The 19,865-nt window shown below is 34.2% G+C and overlaps 3 protein-coding genes across 3 annotated transcripts; 1 reads left to right on the top strand and 2 right to left on the bottom strand.

Moving 5' to 3' along the window:
• Positions 1-445: 445 nt before the first annotated feature.
• LOTGIDRAFT_121500 (hypothetical protein) lies at positions 446-4,433 on the bottom strand (the record flags this gene model as incomplete). Its single annotated transcript, XM_009059069.1, has 7 exons — positions 446-681; positions 1,247-1,489; positions 1,924-2,070; positions 2,358-2,429; positions 2,952-3,055; positions 3,481-3,638; positions 4,374-4,433. 7 exons carry the CDS (start codon positions 4,431-4,433, stop codon positions 446-448), a joined length of 1,020 nt encoding a protein of 339 aa, XP_009057317.1.
• A 1,316-nt stretch (positions 4,434-5,749) lies between these two features.
• LOTGIDRAFT_163013 (hypothetical protein) lies at positions 5,750-16,735 on the bottom strand (the record flags this gene model as incomplete). Its single annotated transcript, XM_009059068.1, has 9 exons — positions 5,750-5,837; positions 6,540-6,742; positions 13,342-13,499; positions 13,880-14,085; positions 14,576-14,703; positions 15,082-15,292; positions 15,406-15,472; positions 15,938-16,084; positions 16,462-16,735. 9 exons carry the CDS (start codon positions 16,733-16,735, stop codon positions 5,750-5,752), a joined length of 1,482 nt encoding a protein of 493 aa, XP_009057316.1.
• A 1,825-nt stretch (positions 16,736-18,560) lies between these two features.
• On the top strand, positions 18,561-19,118 carry LOTGIDRAFT_163012 (hypothetical protein; the record flags this gene model as incomplete). The annotated part of the gene is made up of 2 exons (XM_009059067.1): positions 18,561-18,630; positions 18,694-19,118. The coding sequence occupies 2 exons, from the start codon at positions 18,561-18,563 to the stop codon at positions 19,116-19,118; spliced, it is 495 nt and encodes a 164-aa protein (XP_009057315.1).
• Between the last annotated feature and the right edge of the window lie 747 nt (positions 19,119-19,865).

Raw genomic sequence — 19,865 nt, 5'->3', positions numbered from 1 at the left:
TAGTGTTTGAAATCTACTCACTATTAATAATCTACTAATTTAGATGTTTTAAGTGATGAGTTGTGTTTAAAAACAGTTCATCCTACTCAGTAGTGTTTGAAATCTACTCACTATTAATAATCTACTAATTTAGACGTTTTAAGTGATGAGTTATGGTTAAAAACAGTTCATCCTACTCAGTAGTGTTTGAAATCTACTCACTATTAATAATCTACTCATTTAGACGTTTTAAGTGATGAGTTGTGTTTAAAAACAGTTCACCCTACTGAGTAGTATTTGAAATCTACTCACTATTAATAATCTACTAATTTAGACGTTTTAAGTGGCGAGTTAATAAAAAGTGAATCAAAGGGATTGCAAGGAACGACAACTCTGTACGAGAGATTATAACAACCAGTGAACCTATTAATGGCGGCAAACGTTTTTTTTAAATCGATGGGTTAACTTATTTAATCTTTTTATTATTATTCATAAATATTCTTGGAATAATTGAAACAATAACAAAAAATATACAAATGATTTTGACACTTGAAAGACCGTAGAATAACATAACAGGGTCTTTCGGTAGCTCTATCCATTCTGATCCCAATGCCAATGTAAGTGAGGTAGCGAGTTGTATTGCTTGCACACCCAGAGAAGCAGAATTGCTCTTCTTTGCAAAAGTAATACCAAGTCCCAGACCTGGAAATAAAAACATAAGTACGTGTACAATACCTTTAATATGTGTAATAAATGCCAGAAAGGTGATGAAAATATTGAGTCAACATCTTTTGAGATGGCTCCCCATATTTTGATTTATGAAATTGAAAATGCTAATACGTATATGAACGGAAAGTAGAGATATTCTAATGATTTGGGAAAATACCAGTTTGTCTAACATGTCCATACTTAATTCATAATTAGCTAAATTAGAAGAGAATTACCAGCAGAATTCAAATGAGTGACCGATCAAGAAAGGTCAAAAAGTCGTTTTTTGTTTACAGACTGTACATACATGGACATAAATGATTGATTAAAACTCTTTACTTTATGCAATAAGAACATGATGATATGATTAAGAATAGAAACACCTTGCTTAAATTGACACTAAAAATAAGGAAACCCATCTAAAACATACATGCAGTCCTATAATGTTGATTTTAAGTAGTTTCAAGTAACAGAATGTTCATTCAATTACGACTATGACCTATGACCAACACTTAGATTTCATTTACATAGTTCGAAATAAATTTCTGATTCAACAAACCTATTAAAGACGTAGCGTCTCTGATGATGGAAAAGAACAGGCTCGAGTCTAGATGAATCCAATCTGGGTTTAAACATCTTCTCTTGGCCTTTGTTATTGACCAGAAAGGATCAAGACCAAGATTTTGAATGATGGAAAAGGTTCCCCATCCTCCGAGTAACATCAAAAGAGATAAGACCAGGTAATGTTTCAGTTGAAGTTCTGTAGTTGATATTCTGTTCATGATATAACCTATAACGACGCCTTAAAAATACAAAGAAACTGGATAAAGAATTTAATCCAGTCTGGGTTTAAACATTTTCTCTTGGCCTTGGTTATTGATCAGAAAGGATCAAGACCATGATTAGGAATGGCGGAAAAGGTTCCCCATCCTCCTAGTAGCACCAGAAGAGATAAGACTAGGTAATGTTTCAGTTGATATTCTGAAATTTAATTCTGTGTTAAAAAAAACCTAGCAATTATGCACCGATTGGTTCGCTCTTTCAAAAGACATTTGCTTTCGATAATTTACTATAAAGAGTCGTTCAGTCCAAAACAACAAGCATAAATATGAGTACGAAACGTAATGTATTCTGGAGGAATTGGTATGCAATAAAGATATCAAGACACAACTTTATGGATGATAAAATACTTGCATAACCTTGCAAGCATATCTTCATATACCAGATTGTACGTACCAACAATAACTCCCGCAATGACCTGATGAGGGAAATGGGCAGCTATAAAACATCTGGATAAACATACTAACACCAGTACTAACCCGTAAACAATCCATAATATACAACGAAGTACTACACTGAAATGAATTAGCTTAAGAAATAACACTGCATAAAATGGTCTTCTGTGTCACCACCATTTCGGGTTAAAGATTAGAAAACGGCATATAATTCACCATCAAGTCATACTGAGAAAATATCAACGCCCACCACTCAACTTAATTGTTGGTCTAATAAATCTTATTCGTTAACATACTCGCGTTCTTGTCTTTGAGACAGAAATATCATAATATACCAACATTACAACTTAAAACCCAAAAGCAAGCGGGGTTCGAGGTCAACATCATTCCGCCTTCTCTTAATCCAAAGGGTTAAAGATTACCTTTTTATGCGACTATAAAATATAAAATCTGATACTAGAATGTAGATCACAGAAGAGGTCACCATACAATGTCCAGAAGGACTTCCTGAAAACAAAACAAACATATCTAAGCAAATGTAGTACAAAATAAATAACACGGCCTACATAGTGGTGTAATACAGTCTCGAGTTTTAAGAAAAACATTTAACTCGATAAAAACTTTAGCAATGTGTCCCAGGTTTTGATGAAGCTCGTGAAGAACAAATTGACTTCGTCATTGTCACCATACGTGAATAAAATATGACCGAAAATGGTCTCTATCTCTTCGCAGTCATAATGTTGATACAGTTTGGCAACAACTTGTATCTGTTTAAGATGCCAAGTCTTCGCACCTGTGACACATGCAGACATAACATGAAAGCATTTTGCTTCGGAACAATGTCCAGATAGTGAAAAACATCAAATTAAAAAAACAAATCCATTGAATCCAATATAAGAATATTTAGATCCAATTGAAGTTCATGGACGCTCGTTCGTGTCTTCTGATAAATTTATATCTGGCTTCACTCTACATGTAAATATTAAATTTTTGTTTATTTGCTTGATAAGAATATTAACAAAGGCCTACCTGGCCCCGTTTCACAGGTGATATCAAATTGATCTAATGTTGGAGGCGATTCATATACTCCGGATTCATAAACCCACCAATATGGTCTTTCACCATGTAGAATCCTGCGTAATCATCATGCGAAATATGAAATACTGAGGTAATACAATTCTTGCAGAGTACTTCCATCTATTCACAAAAGCTTCAATAGATATTCTAGCCTATATTTGTATGTATATTTTTATACTCTTTTATTTGCATCATTATGATTCATGTTTTATTGGAATTGCAAGAACCACACACGTCGAACAAGAAATCGGCATGATACTAATAGAAGCTAAAATAAATGTAGATATCCCTGATACACATAAAAACATTTTTGAATGTCGTAATGAATGTAAATGCCACAGTTCAATCTAAGAAGAAAAAAAATTGTTACCAAACAAACTTAAGTCAGTTACTGCACTGAAAATTTGGTAGCTATCTTTTTGGGTACTATTAGTAATGGTTTTCCGCCGGAGACACCAATACAATTATGTTACAAACTTACCACTTGAACACAGCATTCAACCACTCGGCAACAGCGGCAACTAACAATACCCGTTTGCCAACAGATTGATGAAGGCAGAATGCCACAGGAAAATATATGAGGAATGCATTTTTTGGATCACTTAGATGGGAGATCAATGTCATATGAGAAGACTCATTCTGAAATAAAAATTCCTATGATTTGGATCCACTCCAAATGGATGGAGTATTATTTCAGTCGCAATTCAGGCTTCCTACGGTAATAATTTGAGTTGCATCATTATTTGTTACCAATATCATTTTGCTTCATATTAGACTCATACCAATAAAAGATGAAAACACGATCGAACGCTTTACGAACGTCAATATTAGTCTGTTGTACATGGGATATGTCATTAATTCTTAATTTAATTTTTTCTTAGTGCCATAATCGAAACGGAACTACTTAAAGATGGGTTTCCTTATTTTTAAGCGTCAAATGAAGCAAACTTTTGAATTTATTGTGTTCCAAATGAATTATCATGTATTCTTAATCATATTATTATGTTCTTATTGCAAATAATTCTAATCATAAATGACCATGTATGTACAGTCTGGATAAACAACTTTTTAAGCTTTCTTGATCATTCACTGATTGGAATTCTGCATGTAATTCTTTCTAATTTAGTTAATCGTGAATTAATTATGGACATGTGAGACAAACTGGTATTTTTCATGTCATTAGAACACCTATTCTTTCTATTAATATAAGTATTAGCATTTTCATTTTCATAAATAAATATAAGAGAACCCATCTTTTAGAATTCTGAGATCGTATATACATGCATAATAGTGATGCTTAAAACCCTATATTAATCAGTATAGAATTATATATTATTATTTGTTTTTAAAATCATTTGAGTGAGCTGCGCAGACCTTGAAATGTCCTTGGAGTGTCTGTATCACTGAGATGCCATATTTGTGAATATCATCCATTCTACCTATGAAAAATTAAAAACATATGTAAGTCCCGGATGAAATGCAAAAATTTTGTTGTTTAATGTGATATGTTGCATTGAAAATAAATAAAACTTTGGTTTAATAGTGGTCTGTTTGCTTACGTTTAATACTTGTTACTTCCCTTTCAATTTGCGTTTTCAATAATTTACGATATTAGGCCTTAGATCCCTAAAACATCAGCATAAGTGAACCGAATTATGTAAATTTCAAGAATGCAAATGTAATATCCCGATCATAGATATAAATTCAGCCCAAGTATTAAAGTGTAGGTCTAAACTAAAGCTAAAATTATAACGTTATGAGCAAATCAATATCTACTAATAATCCAGAGTCATTCCACAGCATTTTATACAATATATTGATATTACCTGAGAAATAGCTATTATTATCACTAATAACTCGTTGACTAAATCACCATTCTTACATAAATCCACGTGGAGATATTCAGTTGGTCATGCAATAATCAATGTTCAAGGGAGATAACAATCAAAACAAACATTTTGCTTTAAAATCAGACCACTGTAATATTAATAGGTTAAATTTTAGTTCTTATTTTATGGTGATTTTCCCGTCTATTTATCATTCTTGTTTTATAGAGTCAATAGAGTAAAAATTATTAAATAAACTTCATTTCCTTATTACATATTAAAGAGACAGTTGCGCCATTTTAAGGGGTTGATTTGAGCCTTGAATATATGTAATGGTCTTCAGAAGTACTACAAATGTTCGAAAATCGCATAATTCCTTCAGAAATATCTCAAACTAGGAATTATTTCGTATTTCTACATATGTATTTTTCTATATATGACAGTGTCGTCATTTTAACTTTCAAACACGAATAATTCTAGAACCACATGGATTTGAAGGCTCAAATCTGGACGATGGGCTGTAAACACTGATTGCCTTAATTTTAAAAATATTCCCGTTTCTGAGGTATAATTGGTCAAAAATGGCACACCTGTCCATTTAAAATAATGTCTAACGTTTGTCTAAACTTAGAACTGACGACGTTTCTACCTCAACTCAGCTCTACTGGAAATGAAACCGGGGGTTATTACAACTGGACTTCTTTGTCAAACAGTTTTGGAATAATAACATTAGAATAAGCTGCATATCAAGGATTTTCGAGTTACAGCTCCTGATATGTGGATCTTCAGCAAGGAAATGAACTCAACAAATAAAGAAGACACAACTGATTTATCATTTTTAAAATCCGTTTTTTTTTTTGATTACACAACTATAGTTACTATAATAACAAAAAATTGAAAAATAAACTTTCATTCTGTGGATGTCTATGCATATTTGTTGATGAATCTAAGCCAACTCTGGTTAAATATTTCTACAGCCAGCGCCTTTTCTTCAGTCGACATAACACTGTATCTGAAACATAAAATATCAGTCTGATTGGAATGCAGATCTAGGTGTTCTAGGTCATCTTAAAAAACCAATCAAATGCATCGTTATCAACAGTTTGGCTAAATTATTTGAAGAAATTTAGAATTTCCATTGTTAAAAATTTGCAATCACTGTGAATCCACTTTTAACAATGATTCACATTGGTTATCACAGGTATTAAACAGAGCATGATTTTAATAATAATTTTCTTAGATCACCCATCATGGATCGCATGTTTAGTAAGCCACTGTAAAACCACGAAATGAACACCCAGATGTACATTACAATCATACAATGCATAAGGTACCAATTACGAAGTCAGGCACTATGTCATAAGGGATGGAAAATTGTGTTGCCAAGCCTAATACGACCTCATTTAACTTAAAATGAGTATTAGTTCGCATAGATCTTCATATCTGATATTCGGTTATGCATCATCTTTGTGTGCAATGATTATAGTATGTTCGTTCACATGGTTGTCTTGTCGATATCTAAGCGATTAGATACCACAAAATATCACCAAAGAAAACAAGAAAAGATATCCGGCTATGTTTAATCTTCCTATGCAATGATCTAGTAGGATATTTCACATGGTTGTCTTGTCGATATCTAAGCGATTAGATACCACAGATTTTAATCCCAATCAAAGTTCATATTCCACTACAAAAAAAACCCTTAAATACTTACTTTATGGAGTTAAGCGCTAGTTGTTTAAATATTCTAATATCATCGTCTTGACCACACAATGCCATAAATGTCTCATAGAAGTCATGAGATAATGGTGTCGCGTCCCAAACAGCTGGATCATCCGAGCTTATTACCACTGGATAGTTTTGTGCTATCAGGAACGTACCAGGATGGTTTCTTAAATCATGCACCAAGTGTAAAACCTGTTTTAGCATATGTTTAAGGTTATTGAATTTTCAGGAATTATCAAGCCGCTTTGTATCATACTAATTTCCAATCCGACTATGCTATGCTATATACCAATGTTAGAGTGATATCAAAATAATGCACAATTCTTCTTATGACTTTGACAATCTAATGTACAATGAAAATACTCATTCTACGGTCAGCATCACGAACTAGTTATGTGCTAAAGGCCTTTGTATTTGCAGCTCAAGATCATGCCGTGAATTGAAAGGGAAACATCGCAAGTGGCAGTCTGGATTTTTAACCAAGCAATATTCACTATCATAGCTCTTTTTCTATAAACGCCCAAATTAAATGCGCTTTTAGTCAAAGACATTCTGTGGCGAAATGTTTATCACCAAAGGCAATAACGATGCTAGCAATAACTGTCGATAGAGACCAGAGAGATTAGATTTCACAGACCTGATTCGATATTGGATTCAGTTCAATAGCTATATCTCGGTCTTTAACCATTTTCAAAACATTAGGATGCTTTGTGACAGCGAAACCATGTCCAATTCTCGTAGAATTTAACAGGACAGCATCTATCAGGTTCTTGTCAATCGATGTACCTTGCCAATCTAAAATGTTGAAGTATATAAGAATTAGAATACTCCATTTAAGTTGAATTTATTAGATAGATAACGTGCTTATTAAAACATAAAGTTAGTAAAATGATATTTTATAGATGCAAATTTCCCTCCCAAGTTTTTACACTTCAAAAGACTACTGTCGTAAAAAAAATGTTCAAAATGATTTTAGTTTTGACAACGAAGATTCATTCTAAGACTATCAATGCCATTCTAAAGGTAATTCCAATTCTCATAAAAAATAATCTGTTCAATTTAATTAGCTGTAAGCATACATACGTTCGTGGAACTCGTTTATACAATTTTGAAAAAGTTGTGTTACATGATAATCGCCAATCGATCCAGCTACGTCTTGGACTGAAGATTAAACATTTCACTTTGGACAATTTGGGTTTGTGAATGTAAAGCAGTTAAAAGCAAAAGGGTTTGTAACGTAGGTAATAAGAGAAAAATCTTACTCGTTTCTCCTGAGTGAAAGAAAAATCGTAGATCAATAGGTGGACTATAGGAACTTGGTAGCATCAGTTCGTTGATATAATAGACATGAGGGTTGCCCTTGCCTTCTTGAAATACCAGATCATAGCCTGCCATCAAATCGGGGTATGCAATTTTCAATGATATGGCTAACTCCACATCTTCACGTATTTCACTTGTTGATAAATACCTGAAGGAGAAAACTAAGAATAACTTTCACGTCAACTTTACGTGAGGATGTATCACCAACCTCAGCTCCGGAAGACATCATTGTTGGTCAAGTTAAATAACATGCTTAGAACGACATTTAAGTTAAATGAGTTTTAATTTATAAAATTTGTAATTTGTTTGGTTATGTTGCACAAATGATGCTTATGGGTTGTAATCTCAGTCGGCGTGTGAAAGTCTGGTGAACTGGAAGAAGGCTTCTTTTCTTTGTTTTCAAGTCGACCCAGCTCTAAACAGGTACTGATAATCCGGGGGGAACAGCTGGTAAAAGGATTCTAAATGAACCTAAGTTGTTATTCTTGTGCAAAAGTTGTTACTTACTTTCTTTTCTTGATTCCATGGAAAAAAATATGTTCAATCAAGGAACTGCTCAGACACATTCACAATAAATGATTTGTATTTATTAATATACCTGTTTCCAGCCAAAATAATTTTGAAACCATTGAAATCGGGATTTTCAGCACGATAAGAATTGAGCTGCTCCTGATAAATCTGCATACCATAATGTCTGGGGTGAGTTCTTCCATCAAGTTCATATAGCTAACAACGAAATGAAAACTTTAATATTCACCACGAAAAATAAATTCAATTTTAGAATATTTGCAGGGCATCTATAAGGATTGTGACTTATGACTTTATGACACCAGTAATTTTGAAGAAGTAAACCTATGTTCATTTCAATCCCTTCCTGAGGAGGAGCATTAATGCCAGAAAAAACGAACACGAAATGCATACTTTAATAATTCACCACGAAAAAAATCTATTTTAGAATTACTGAGGGCATCGATACAGAATATGACTTGTGCCTAAATGAGAACTTTATAATCAGTACTCGTACTCGTAATGCACCAACCGAACAACCTTTCAGACCAACGTCACTGACAGAGAGATCTGGGTTAACAATCCAGGCAAGCTGAACTTAATTTCGTTTTATTTCTAGAACAACCTAATATTTACGTACATGTGGTAAATCAGCTCTTATTTCTAGATATTGTACATTGTCTTCCTGGAATTGTTTCATGGCCTCCCAAATATAATCTCGGAAAACAGGTGCGTACTGAATCAGACCATCTATCATAGTAAAAGCTTCTACAAAATCATCCCATACATCATTGACTGTAACATGCTGTATCTCTGGATTGCTAATCACGACCGAAAATTTGTCATAGAGGCTGTAAGAACAAAAGGTTAGTGAAAACTAAATGACGACGAATCTTCCGGAAAATTGCTTCACTGACTATGTTAGTATGGGGTTACATTTATTTTAGAAAAAAATCACCCAATTTTAATGAAGATTTGTTTACTGTACCTTCGATCGAATGCTTTAACATTCCTTGATTCACGACGTGCTTGAGCTATTGAGATCCACGGACAATCTGTAATGTTATCACATATAGAAGTTTAATGTCTAACATGTGACGCTCAAGTCTTCATTTGATATGACTGGGTTTTGGGCTAATGAAAAGTCTATTTGCCAGGACAGCGGCATCGGCCGCTCGATTTCCATATATCGATAGATCGTTACAGTTCGCAGTCTGCAACGTAGATTTATTGTCCCATCCAAGCGACGTTTTTGTCCATGTCTTCCTGCCGACCAGCTTGAAATATATTTTCAATGTATTATTTGAGGGTATTATCCTTACAGGAATCAAACTCTATACCCTCTTGGTCCTGGATATTAATTTTGCAATAGCCTTATCCTTTTGACATTTTTTACATTAAAATATTCTCCATATATTTTGCATATGCATGCAGAAGAGGGTCACTCTTCTGGTGGACCTTACTTAGTTTTTAATGGAATGTTTTCTTGTTAGAGAGTCATATAAAATTTAATCGAATGTATGTTTGTCGTCACTAAAAAAGAACAACAAACCTGAGTTTTCCGGAGCAGTATCAAAGAAACGAAATCTGTATTTCCCATCAGAAGTTCGGCACATGTAACAATGCGGCCTGTATGTAATATTGTAAACCAACCAGTCCGTAGATACTATTGACGTACTGTGGACATGCAAGGCAGCACCTAAACAAATACTTATATATCTAATGGATATCTAGAGATTTTTTAAGTTGTTTTTTGTGTGTATGAGGAAAACTATATCTAGGTGTTTTATGACGTCACTATCACAAACGCCCTTCGATATCATCAGCAGCTTTTATATGAGTATCAGTAAAATTACATATTACGAAATTCGAGTTTTGTTTTGTATCTTTTGAACAATGAAAAGTAAAAAGAAAAACGTACCTTTGGGCATATCCCGGATCATGTGAAAGATGGATGAGGCATCAATCAGTGGCTTGGTTTTAAAGAAATTCAGTGCTGGTGGGAATATGGTGTTATTGAGCCTGGAACTTTCAGTAACTCGGAACTTTTCTTTCATAAACTTTTCGTTTACACGAATCTCTCGTTCAGTCAATGTTATGTCATTTCCGGTCCTCTGGCATCTTTCCTGAGCAATAAATCTTTCCCTTTCTTGAAAGTAAGCGTTTGGAACAGACGATCTAGATCCAACTACCATTAGCACCAATATAATATTCACAACGAACATCTTGCGTTTGCGACAGACTAACTAACACTGATCAGCTGGAATATGGTTAAAATAATAGAAACTGTAATTTGTATATTTTTGACCTTTTGAACGGATATTGACATACTGGGATTCAAATAACGAAATTAATTTCAAATGTTTAATAGATCAAGCGATGAGAATAATATATGTCATCGACAGCATATCTGAAATACAGTGCCAAAATCTTATTGGACTCTTCGAAAGGGGTAAAAAAATTAACCTAGTAATTTAAAAGACTAAAGTGCATCAAGACCAAGATTTTGAATGATGGAATAGGTTCCCCATCCTCCGAGTAACATCAAAAGAGATAAGACCAGGTAATGTTTCAGTTGAAGTTCTGTAGTTGATATTCTGTTCATGATATAACCTATAACGACGCCTTAAAAATACAAAGAAACTGGATAAAGAATTCAATCCACTCTCGGTTTAAACATTTTCTCTTGGCCTTGGTTATTGATCAGAAAGGATCAAGACCCAATGTCTTGGTTTCTCCGACATCCTCCGACTCCTCCACCACTCCGACAAGTCATTTTGAGCCTTGACATTCGTTTTCTTGACGCTTGCTGCAATAAAAAATTGGAATGTTCTTAATATGTATGATGAAACGAAACAATAAATAATCTTTTCATTTTTCAACATAAAATTTTGTGACTATAATTATCGTAAGTGTGAAGATAGCAAAATTTAACCACCCCACTATGTCGAGTTTAATCGTTAATTATAGTAAGCGCTCCGTGTTATTTCTTTTTAGATTTTCGTGTTTTCCAATTCGTGAATATCAAGACTCAAAATGACTTGTCGGAGAGGCGGAGGAGTTGGGGGATGTCGGGAAACCAAGACACCGATCAAGACCATGAGTTGGAATGGTCGTAAAGGTTATGCGTCAATTGGTTCGCTGACGATAATCTACTATCAAGAGTCGCTTAGTCCAAAAAACAACACGCACCAAAATGTCCACGAAAGTATTGTGAAGGGAGGACTCAGTATACAATGCATACAAATAAACATATCAAGACACAACTTTATGGATGATAAAATATTTGCATAACCTTACAACCAAATCATCATATACAAAATTCAGCAGTAGCCATTTTGACTTTTGTCTAAATTTTCAACTGACGACTTTTGTACCGCAGCTCAGCTTTTACTGGAAATGAAACAGGGGGTTTTTACAACTGGACTTCCCTGTCAAAAAGATTTTGGAATAATAACAGCATAAAAAGTTGCATTTGAAGGAACTTCGTAAAAATTATTACGATCAGTAGTCGTGAGTTATAGCGTTTCATATGTGGATCTTCAGCAAAGACTAATAAAGAAGACACACTTGATTTATCATTTTTAAAATCCATTTTTGTATTTTTGGATTACTCAACAATTAAATGGAAAATGAATTTTTATTCTGTGGATATGCTATTTTATGCATATTTGTTGATGAATCTAAGCCAACTCTGGTTAAATATTTCTACAGCCAGCGCCTTTTCTTCAGTCGACATAACACTGTATCTGAAACATAAAATATCAGTCTGATTGGAATGCAGATCTAGGTGTTCTAGGTCATCTAAAAACCAATCAAATGCTCCGTTATAAACACTTTGGCTACATTATTTGCATGATTTTAAGAATGATTTCCTTAGATCATCCATCATGGATCGCATGTTTAGTAAGACACTGTAAAACCACGAAATGAACATCCAGATGTACAATGCATAAGGTACCAATTACGAAGTCAGCCACTATGTCATAAGGGAATAGAAGCCTTATACGACTTTATTTAACTTCAGATGAATTTGAGTTTTGTTTCACATAAATACTGATTTGTGATGTCATTAGTCCTAAAATATCAGCAAAGAAAACAAGAAAAGATATTCGGCTATGTTTAATATTCCTATGCAATGATCTAGTAGGATAGTTCACATGGTTGTCGATATCTAAGCGATTAGATACCACAGATTTTAATCCCAATCAAAGTTCATATTCCACTACAAAAAAAAAACCTTAAATACTTACTTTATGGAGTTAAGCGCTAGTTGTTTAATTATTCTAATATCATCGTCTTGACCACACAATGCCATAAATGTCTCATAGAAGTCATGAGATAATGGTGTTGCGTCCCAAACAGCTGGAGCATCCGAGCTTATTACCACTGGATAGTTTTGTGCTATCAGGAACGTACCAGGATGGTTTCTTAAATCATGCACCAAGTGTAAAACCTGTTATAGCATATGTTTAAGGTTATTGAATCTTCAGGAATTATCAAGCCTATTTTTGTATCATACTAATTTCCAATCCGACTATGCTATGCTATATACCAATGTTAGAGTGAAATCAAAATAATGCACAATTCTTCTTGACCTTGACAATCTAAAGTACAATGATAAAAATACTCATGCTAGGGGTATTCTTCATATTTTCGTTTGCATTGTTTCCAAATTATTGGAAATTTACTGGCAATGTCTTGAAGTCAGTATCACGAAATAGTTATGTGCTGAAGGCTTTTGTATTTACACCTCAAGACCGTCGATTTGAAAGAAAATGGCTGACGGTGCAAGTGGTAGTTTGGATTCTTAACCAAGCAATGTTCACTACCATAGCTCTTTTTTAGATTATATAAACGCCCATATCCAATACGCTTTCAGTCAAAGTAATTAAGTGGCGAAGTGCAATAACGATGCTAGCAATAACTGTTGATAGAGACCAAAGAGATTAGATTTCACAGACCTGATTCGATATTGGATTCAGTTCAATAGCTATATCTCGGTCTTTAACCATTTTCAAAACATTAGGATGCTTTGTGACAGCGAAACCATGTCCAATTCTCGTAGAATTTAACAGGACAGCATCTATCAGGTTCTCGTCAATCGATGTACCTTGCCAATCTATTGTTCAGGTGTATAAGAAATAGAATACCCCATTTAAGATGAATTTATTAGATATACATCTATGTGTTCACGAGCAAGAGCAATTGACGAAAATAATAAATGACACTTCTAAATTATCGGATTATTTTTAAGTGAGTTCTAAAAACAATATTGAAGGTCTTACATAAAAACATAAAGTTAATGAAATTACATTTTATATATGCAAACTTCCGTCTCAAGTTTTTTAACTTCTGAAAAGTTACGTGAAAATCATCAATTGATCCGCTATGTCTTGGACTGAAGATTAAACATTTCACCTTGGACGATTTGAGTATGTGAATGTAAAGCAGTTAAACGCAAAGGGGTTTGGAACGTAGGTAATGAGAGAAAAATCTTACTCGTTTCTCCTGAGTGAAAGAAAAATCGTAGATCAATAGGTGGACTATAGGAACTTGGTAGCATCAGTTCGTTGATATAATAAACATGAGGGTTGCTCTTGCCTTCTTGAAATATCAGATCATAGCCTGCCATCAAATCGGGGTAAGCAACTATCAATGATATGGCTAACTCCACATCTTCACGTATTTCACTTGTTGATAAATGTCTGAAGGAGAAAAGTAACTTTCACGTCGACTTTACGTGAGGATGTATCACCAATAGATTCGGAAGACGTCATTGTTGCTCATGTTAAATAACATGCTTAGAATGACATTTAAGATTAATGAGTTTTAATTTATGTTCATTATCACTATACCAGTCTAAATGTGTCTCAAACCCAAAAAAACTTTACATGGTGTAATTTGTTTGGTTATGTTGCACAAATGGTGTTAATGGGTTCTAATCTCAGTCGGCGTGTGAAAGTCTGGTGAATTGGAAGAAGACTTCTTTTCTCTTGTTTCAAGTCGACTCAACTGTAAACAAGTACTGATAATCCGGGAGGTTTGACCAAGGATCAGCTGGTAGAAGGATTTTAAGTGAACCTAGGTTGTTAATCTTGTTACTTACTTTCTTTTCTTGATCAAATGCAAAAATAAATATGTTCAATCAAGGACACATTCACAATTAAAACTGTATTTATCTCATAATTAATATACCTGTTTCCAGCCAAAATAACTTTGATACCATTGAAGTCGGGATTTTCAGCACGATAAGAATTGAGCTGCTCCTGATAAATCTGCATACCGTAATGTCTGGGGTGAGTTCTTCCATCAAGTTCATATAGCTAACAACGAAATGAAAACTTTTATATTCACCACGAAAAATAAATTCAATTTTAGAATATTTACAGGGCATCTATAAGGAATGTGACTTATGACTTTATGACACCAGTACTTTTGAAGAAGTAAGCATATGTCCATTTCAATTCCTTCTTCAGGAGGCACATTACTCACAGAGAAAACGGGCTCAAAATACAGAAAAAATCTATTTTAGAATTATTAAGGGCATCGATACAGAATATGACTTGTGTCTTAATGATAATTTTATAATCAGCAAGTACACGATTTCACCCCCTTCAACCCTTCAGACAAACGTCACTGACAGAGAGTTAACAACCCAGGAAGGCTGAACTTATTTCTAGAACAACCTAATATTTACGTACATGTGGTAAATCAGCTCTTATTTCTAGATATTGTACATTGTCTTCCTGGAATTGTTTCATGGCCTCCCAAATATAATCTCGGAAAACAGGTGCGTGCTGAATCAGACCATCTATCATAGTAAAAGCTTCTACAAAATCATCCCATACATCATTGACTGTAACATGCTGTATCTCTGGATCGCTAATCACGACCGAAAATTTGTCATAGAGGCTGTAAGAAGAAAATGACGACGAATCTTCGGGGGAAATTGCTTCACTGACTATGATAGAATAGGTTTACATTCATTTTAGAAAAAAAAATTCATGAAAATTTGTTTACTGTACCTTTGATCGAATGCTTTAACATTCCTTGATTCACGACGTGATTGAGCTATTGAGATCCACGGACAATCTGTAATGTAATCACATAGAAGTTTAATATCTAACATGTGACGCTTAAGTCTTCATGTGATTTAACTGGGTTTTGGGCTAATGAAAGGGCAACAACATACAGTTTTGCCAGGACCGCTCGATTTCTATATATCGAGAGATCGTTACAGTTCAGTCTGCAACGTAGATTTATTGTCCCATCCAAGCGACGTTTTTGTCAATGTCATCCTGCCGACCAGCTTGGAATATTTCAGTGTATTATTTGAGGTTATTATCCTTACAGGGATCAAACTCTATACCGTCTAGGTCCTGGATATGAATTTCGCAATAGCCTTTTTCTTTTGGCATCCTTTACATTATAATATTCTCATTTTCCATAAGCACCAAGAAGAGAGACACTCTTTTGGTGGACCTTATTTAGTTTTTAACGTTAGAGAGTCAAATAAAATTTAATCGAATGTATGTCGTCACTAAAAAAATAACAAACCTGAGTTTTCCGGAGCAGTATCAAAGAAACGAAATTTGTATTTCCCATCAGAATTTCGGCACATGTAACAATGCGGCCTGTATGTAATATTGTAAACCAACCAGTCCGTAGATACTATTGACATACTGTGGACATGCAAGGCAGCACCTAAACAAATACTTATATATCTAATGGATATTTAGAGATTTTTTAAGTTGTTTTTGTGTGTGTGAGGAAAACTATATCTAGGTGTTTTATGACGTCACTATCACAAACGCCCTTCGATATCAGCAGCAGCTTTTGTGATAGTGACGACATTAAGCATTTCGATAATTAGGGAACCATTTAACTGAAAATTTGAATGGTGCAAATTGATTCTATCAGTGTCATTGATACACAAGTTTAGAGACAAAGTTTTAACATTACAATGAACAAAATAAAAGTGGATAACGTCAATATGAGTATCAGTAAAATTACATATTACGAAATTCGAGTTTTGTTATAATATATCTTTTGAACAATGAAAAATAAAAAGAAAAACGTACCTTTCGGCATATCTCGGATCATGTGAAAGATGGATGAGGCATCAATTAGTGGCTTGGTTTTAAAGAAATTCAGTGCTGGTGGGAATATGGTGTTATTGAGCCTGGAACTTTCAGTAACTCGGAACTTTTCTTTCATAAACTTTTCGTTTACCCGAATCTCTCGTTCAGTCAATGTTATGTCATTTCCGGTCCTCTGGCATCTTTCCTGAGCAATAAATCTTTCCCTTTCTTGAAAGTAAGCGTTTGGAACAGATGATCTAGATCCAACTACCATTAGCACCAATATAATAATCACAACGAACATCTTGCGTTTGCGACAGACTAACTAACACTGATCAGCTGGAACATGGTTTAAATAATAGAAATTGACATACTGGGATTCAAATAATGAAATTAATTTCAAATGTTTAATAGATCAATCGATGAGAATATAGGTCATCGACAGCATATCTGAAATACAGTGCCAAAATCTTATTAGACTCTTCGAAAGGGGTAAAAATTGACCCAGTAATTTAAAAGACGAACGTGTATTATAAAAAAAAACTATGAAGAATTCTGTAGTCAGAAAACAAATCAATAACGTGGGGAGGAGAACGACAGACGGACATGGGTTCCAAAACACCTCTTAGGAACAAATGCAAGGATGGTCTGCAATTATATTCATTCTTGCTTTGAGAAAAGAAAATTAAAACGTTGAAGTTGTTTTGTTTTTTTCTTATTTTTCATTTTATTTTGTTCAATATGCATTAAATATCCTATATTAAACTGTGTCTATCGTGTACTATAAAATTAGTGTTGTTCGTCATAGAGGCAGTACCTTTCTCGTCTATTTTTGTTATTTTCGCTTGATACAGGGATTAGTCCCGAAACGTAGCTTTTCCTACTGTTTGCACGTTATCGTGTGATTTATTTTTCCCTTTATTTCAAGACGACTCGTCGTTTTATATTTTTTTTATATATATAAAATTATGCTATACATTTTTTCCGTCTTTATATTAGATTTAACATGTTCTGTTAGTATTATGTATATTTTTCTCTGTGCATTATTAATATAATGTAATTCATCATCGTTATAATTCGCAGAACACTACAAGTAAAGCAGGATATGTTTATTTATCACCAACTGGTACATGTTACGAGATTTCCTACCTCTTTACCATAAGTGGGTATATGAGGATGGATTGAAAAGTGATTAAAGAGTGAGAACACTACACTACACTAACTTTCGTGGTTTTAATGATACTTCGTAGAATTAACATATTAAGTCTGGTTTTCCCACAATTCAACAAAAACAAAGTGCAAATTTTGTCACTTTCAAAGCATTAACCAATCTTATTTTCTAAAAATATCAATCTTTAGTCCAATAATCTAGCTCCACCCGTTCCTTGGAGCGGGATATCCGCATGTTTAGAGCCAGGCAAATAGTCACTGTTCATGGCTCCGAGACACTTTCAGATCGCTAGTTCTTGAGAACTTCTACTAAAAGTCACATATTTAGCATAATTTGTATCTTGAGCATATATAACCATATACAAGCCATCTTTGTATGAGCAAATCAAGACATCGCCCGATATTGTACATTGTCCCTGTGCCCAATATGACACCAAAGCAGGAAAGGATAGGGCTAGATTTGTCGGGCTAATTAATGGTGTGACTTTAGATGTTCTTCTCGGTAGTCTGTTTGACGCTTTTATGTCACTTGAATAAGAATTCTAACTTTTATCTCAGTGAGCCGCAAAACATTTTCATACACCCTCATTCATCTTAGCATATTTATAATTTATTCCTCAATATCAGTTATCATTTTACACCTTGCCGAACATATCGAAAGATGGATACTTTTCAATTCGTTACCTTACTATATCTGGTACCGGCTTGTTTGTCCAGATCGCTGTCCGATAATGTTACCGAGCTCGCAAATTTAAAAACTCAAGTTCACCAACTTCAGGATCAACTCGGAAACATTAGCAATATTCTTCAAAACGGTGAGTGTTCATTAATTATTCTATTATTAATTATTATTTCAATTTAAGATCAAATACTGTCTGGTAAGCTATAGACAGAATATACTTAATCATTGAATATTAACCACTACCACAATGAATCGTCACAAATTTGGAGTTTCTCTCCACTTTACCCCAACGCAGTCACCAAGATATACATCATATGGTATGCAAGGTCGTCATAATATAAAAAAAGTCGTTATACTATCTTGAAACTGTTATATTTCAGGAAATGTAAAAGTCGGTCCAAATGTCCACTTCTTTGCAAGGATGAGTGGAACAAAAACCTTGAATATGAATTCAATAGTCGTATTTGATGAAGAAATTGACGATTACGATAACAACTACAATCGAGGAGATGGTATATTTGTTGCTCCGGTCACAGGATTTTACCAATTTTCGTGGACTCTTTTTACTGCCAGCAAAAAGAATATTTATACTGAGCTACGAGTAGATAATTTTGTTATCGATGTTGCCTATGATTACAGTAGTGCTGGCTCTACAAGTGTTTCCAAAACTGTCATTTGTAAGGTTAAGAAAGGGAATCATGTGTGGATTCAGACTGGTGGCCAATATTCGGAGAACTATTTCTACAAATATGTTGGGTCTAAGAATTCGTTTATGGGACTGTTGCTCCATGAAGCAAATTCCTAAATCATGATAGCTTTTCTAAATCAATGTATTACATTATATTAACATTGTAACCTTTGCTTAGTTTGCTGTTATTCAGAGCTGCGTCACACTGTCCCGAAAATTGCACCAAAAAAAACCCTGAAGGATCTGATCGTAAAAAATCGGCCCGATAGTAAGGACTTCTTTAGCCAACGTATGACCCGTCTTTGAGTTTGTCAGGCACCGACAGCAACTTCATGAGCGTTATCAAAACCTGTAAAATGTCATATAGAAAAATTGTTTAGAATAAGTGGATCCATTTTTCCAGAGTGAGGGCATCTTCTGTGGGCTTTGTACTTGCTTCGGCTGTTAATAAACTGATCCTGATCGGGGTCATCTTGCACAAAATTCAAAAATCCACTTTCGATTGGATTTCTGGACAGTGTGACGCCTGCATCAACTTGTTTCAAGAAAGTTTATTGTTTGAAACATATTCCTTAGTAATCTGAACTGAATAAACCTGAATAAAATATTTTAAAACCTTGGCTTTTATTACATTACTTGCCTCCTTTTACTAGCCATCGGCTATGGTATATTTTCTGTTGAAAAGCGTTCTGTGTGCACGTTATTAATCCTTCAATTGACCATTTCATGAGAAAAAAGTAGGATCGGAACCCAGTTCGTTTTATTATCCAACAAATATCTCATTGCAGATCGATAATTTATATTAGATTATAGCTTAGTGACGACTTTAAGACTATTTACAACCTACAGACCAAGTGAAGGATG

Source organism: Lottia gigantea, assembly GCF_000327385.1.
Source record: "Lottia gigantea unplaced genomic scaffold LOTGIsca_37, whole genome shotgun sequence".
NCBI lineage: Eukaryota > Metazoa > Mollusca > Gastropoda > Lottiidae > Lottia > Lottia gigantea.
This window is presented reverse-complemented; position numbering and strand designations above follow the sequence as displayed.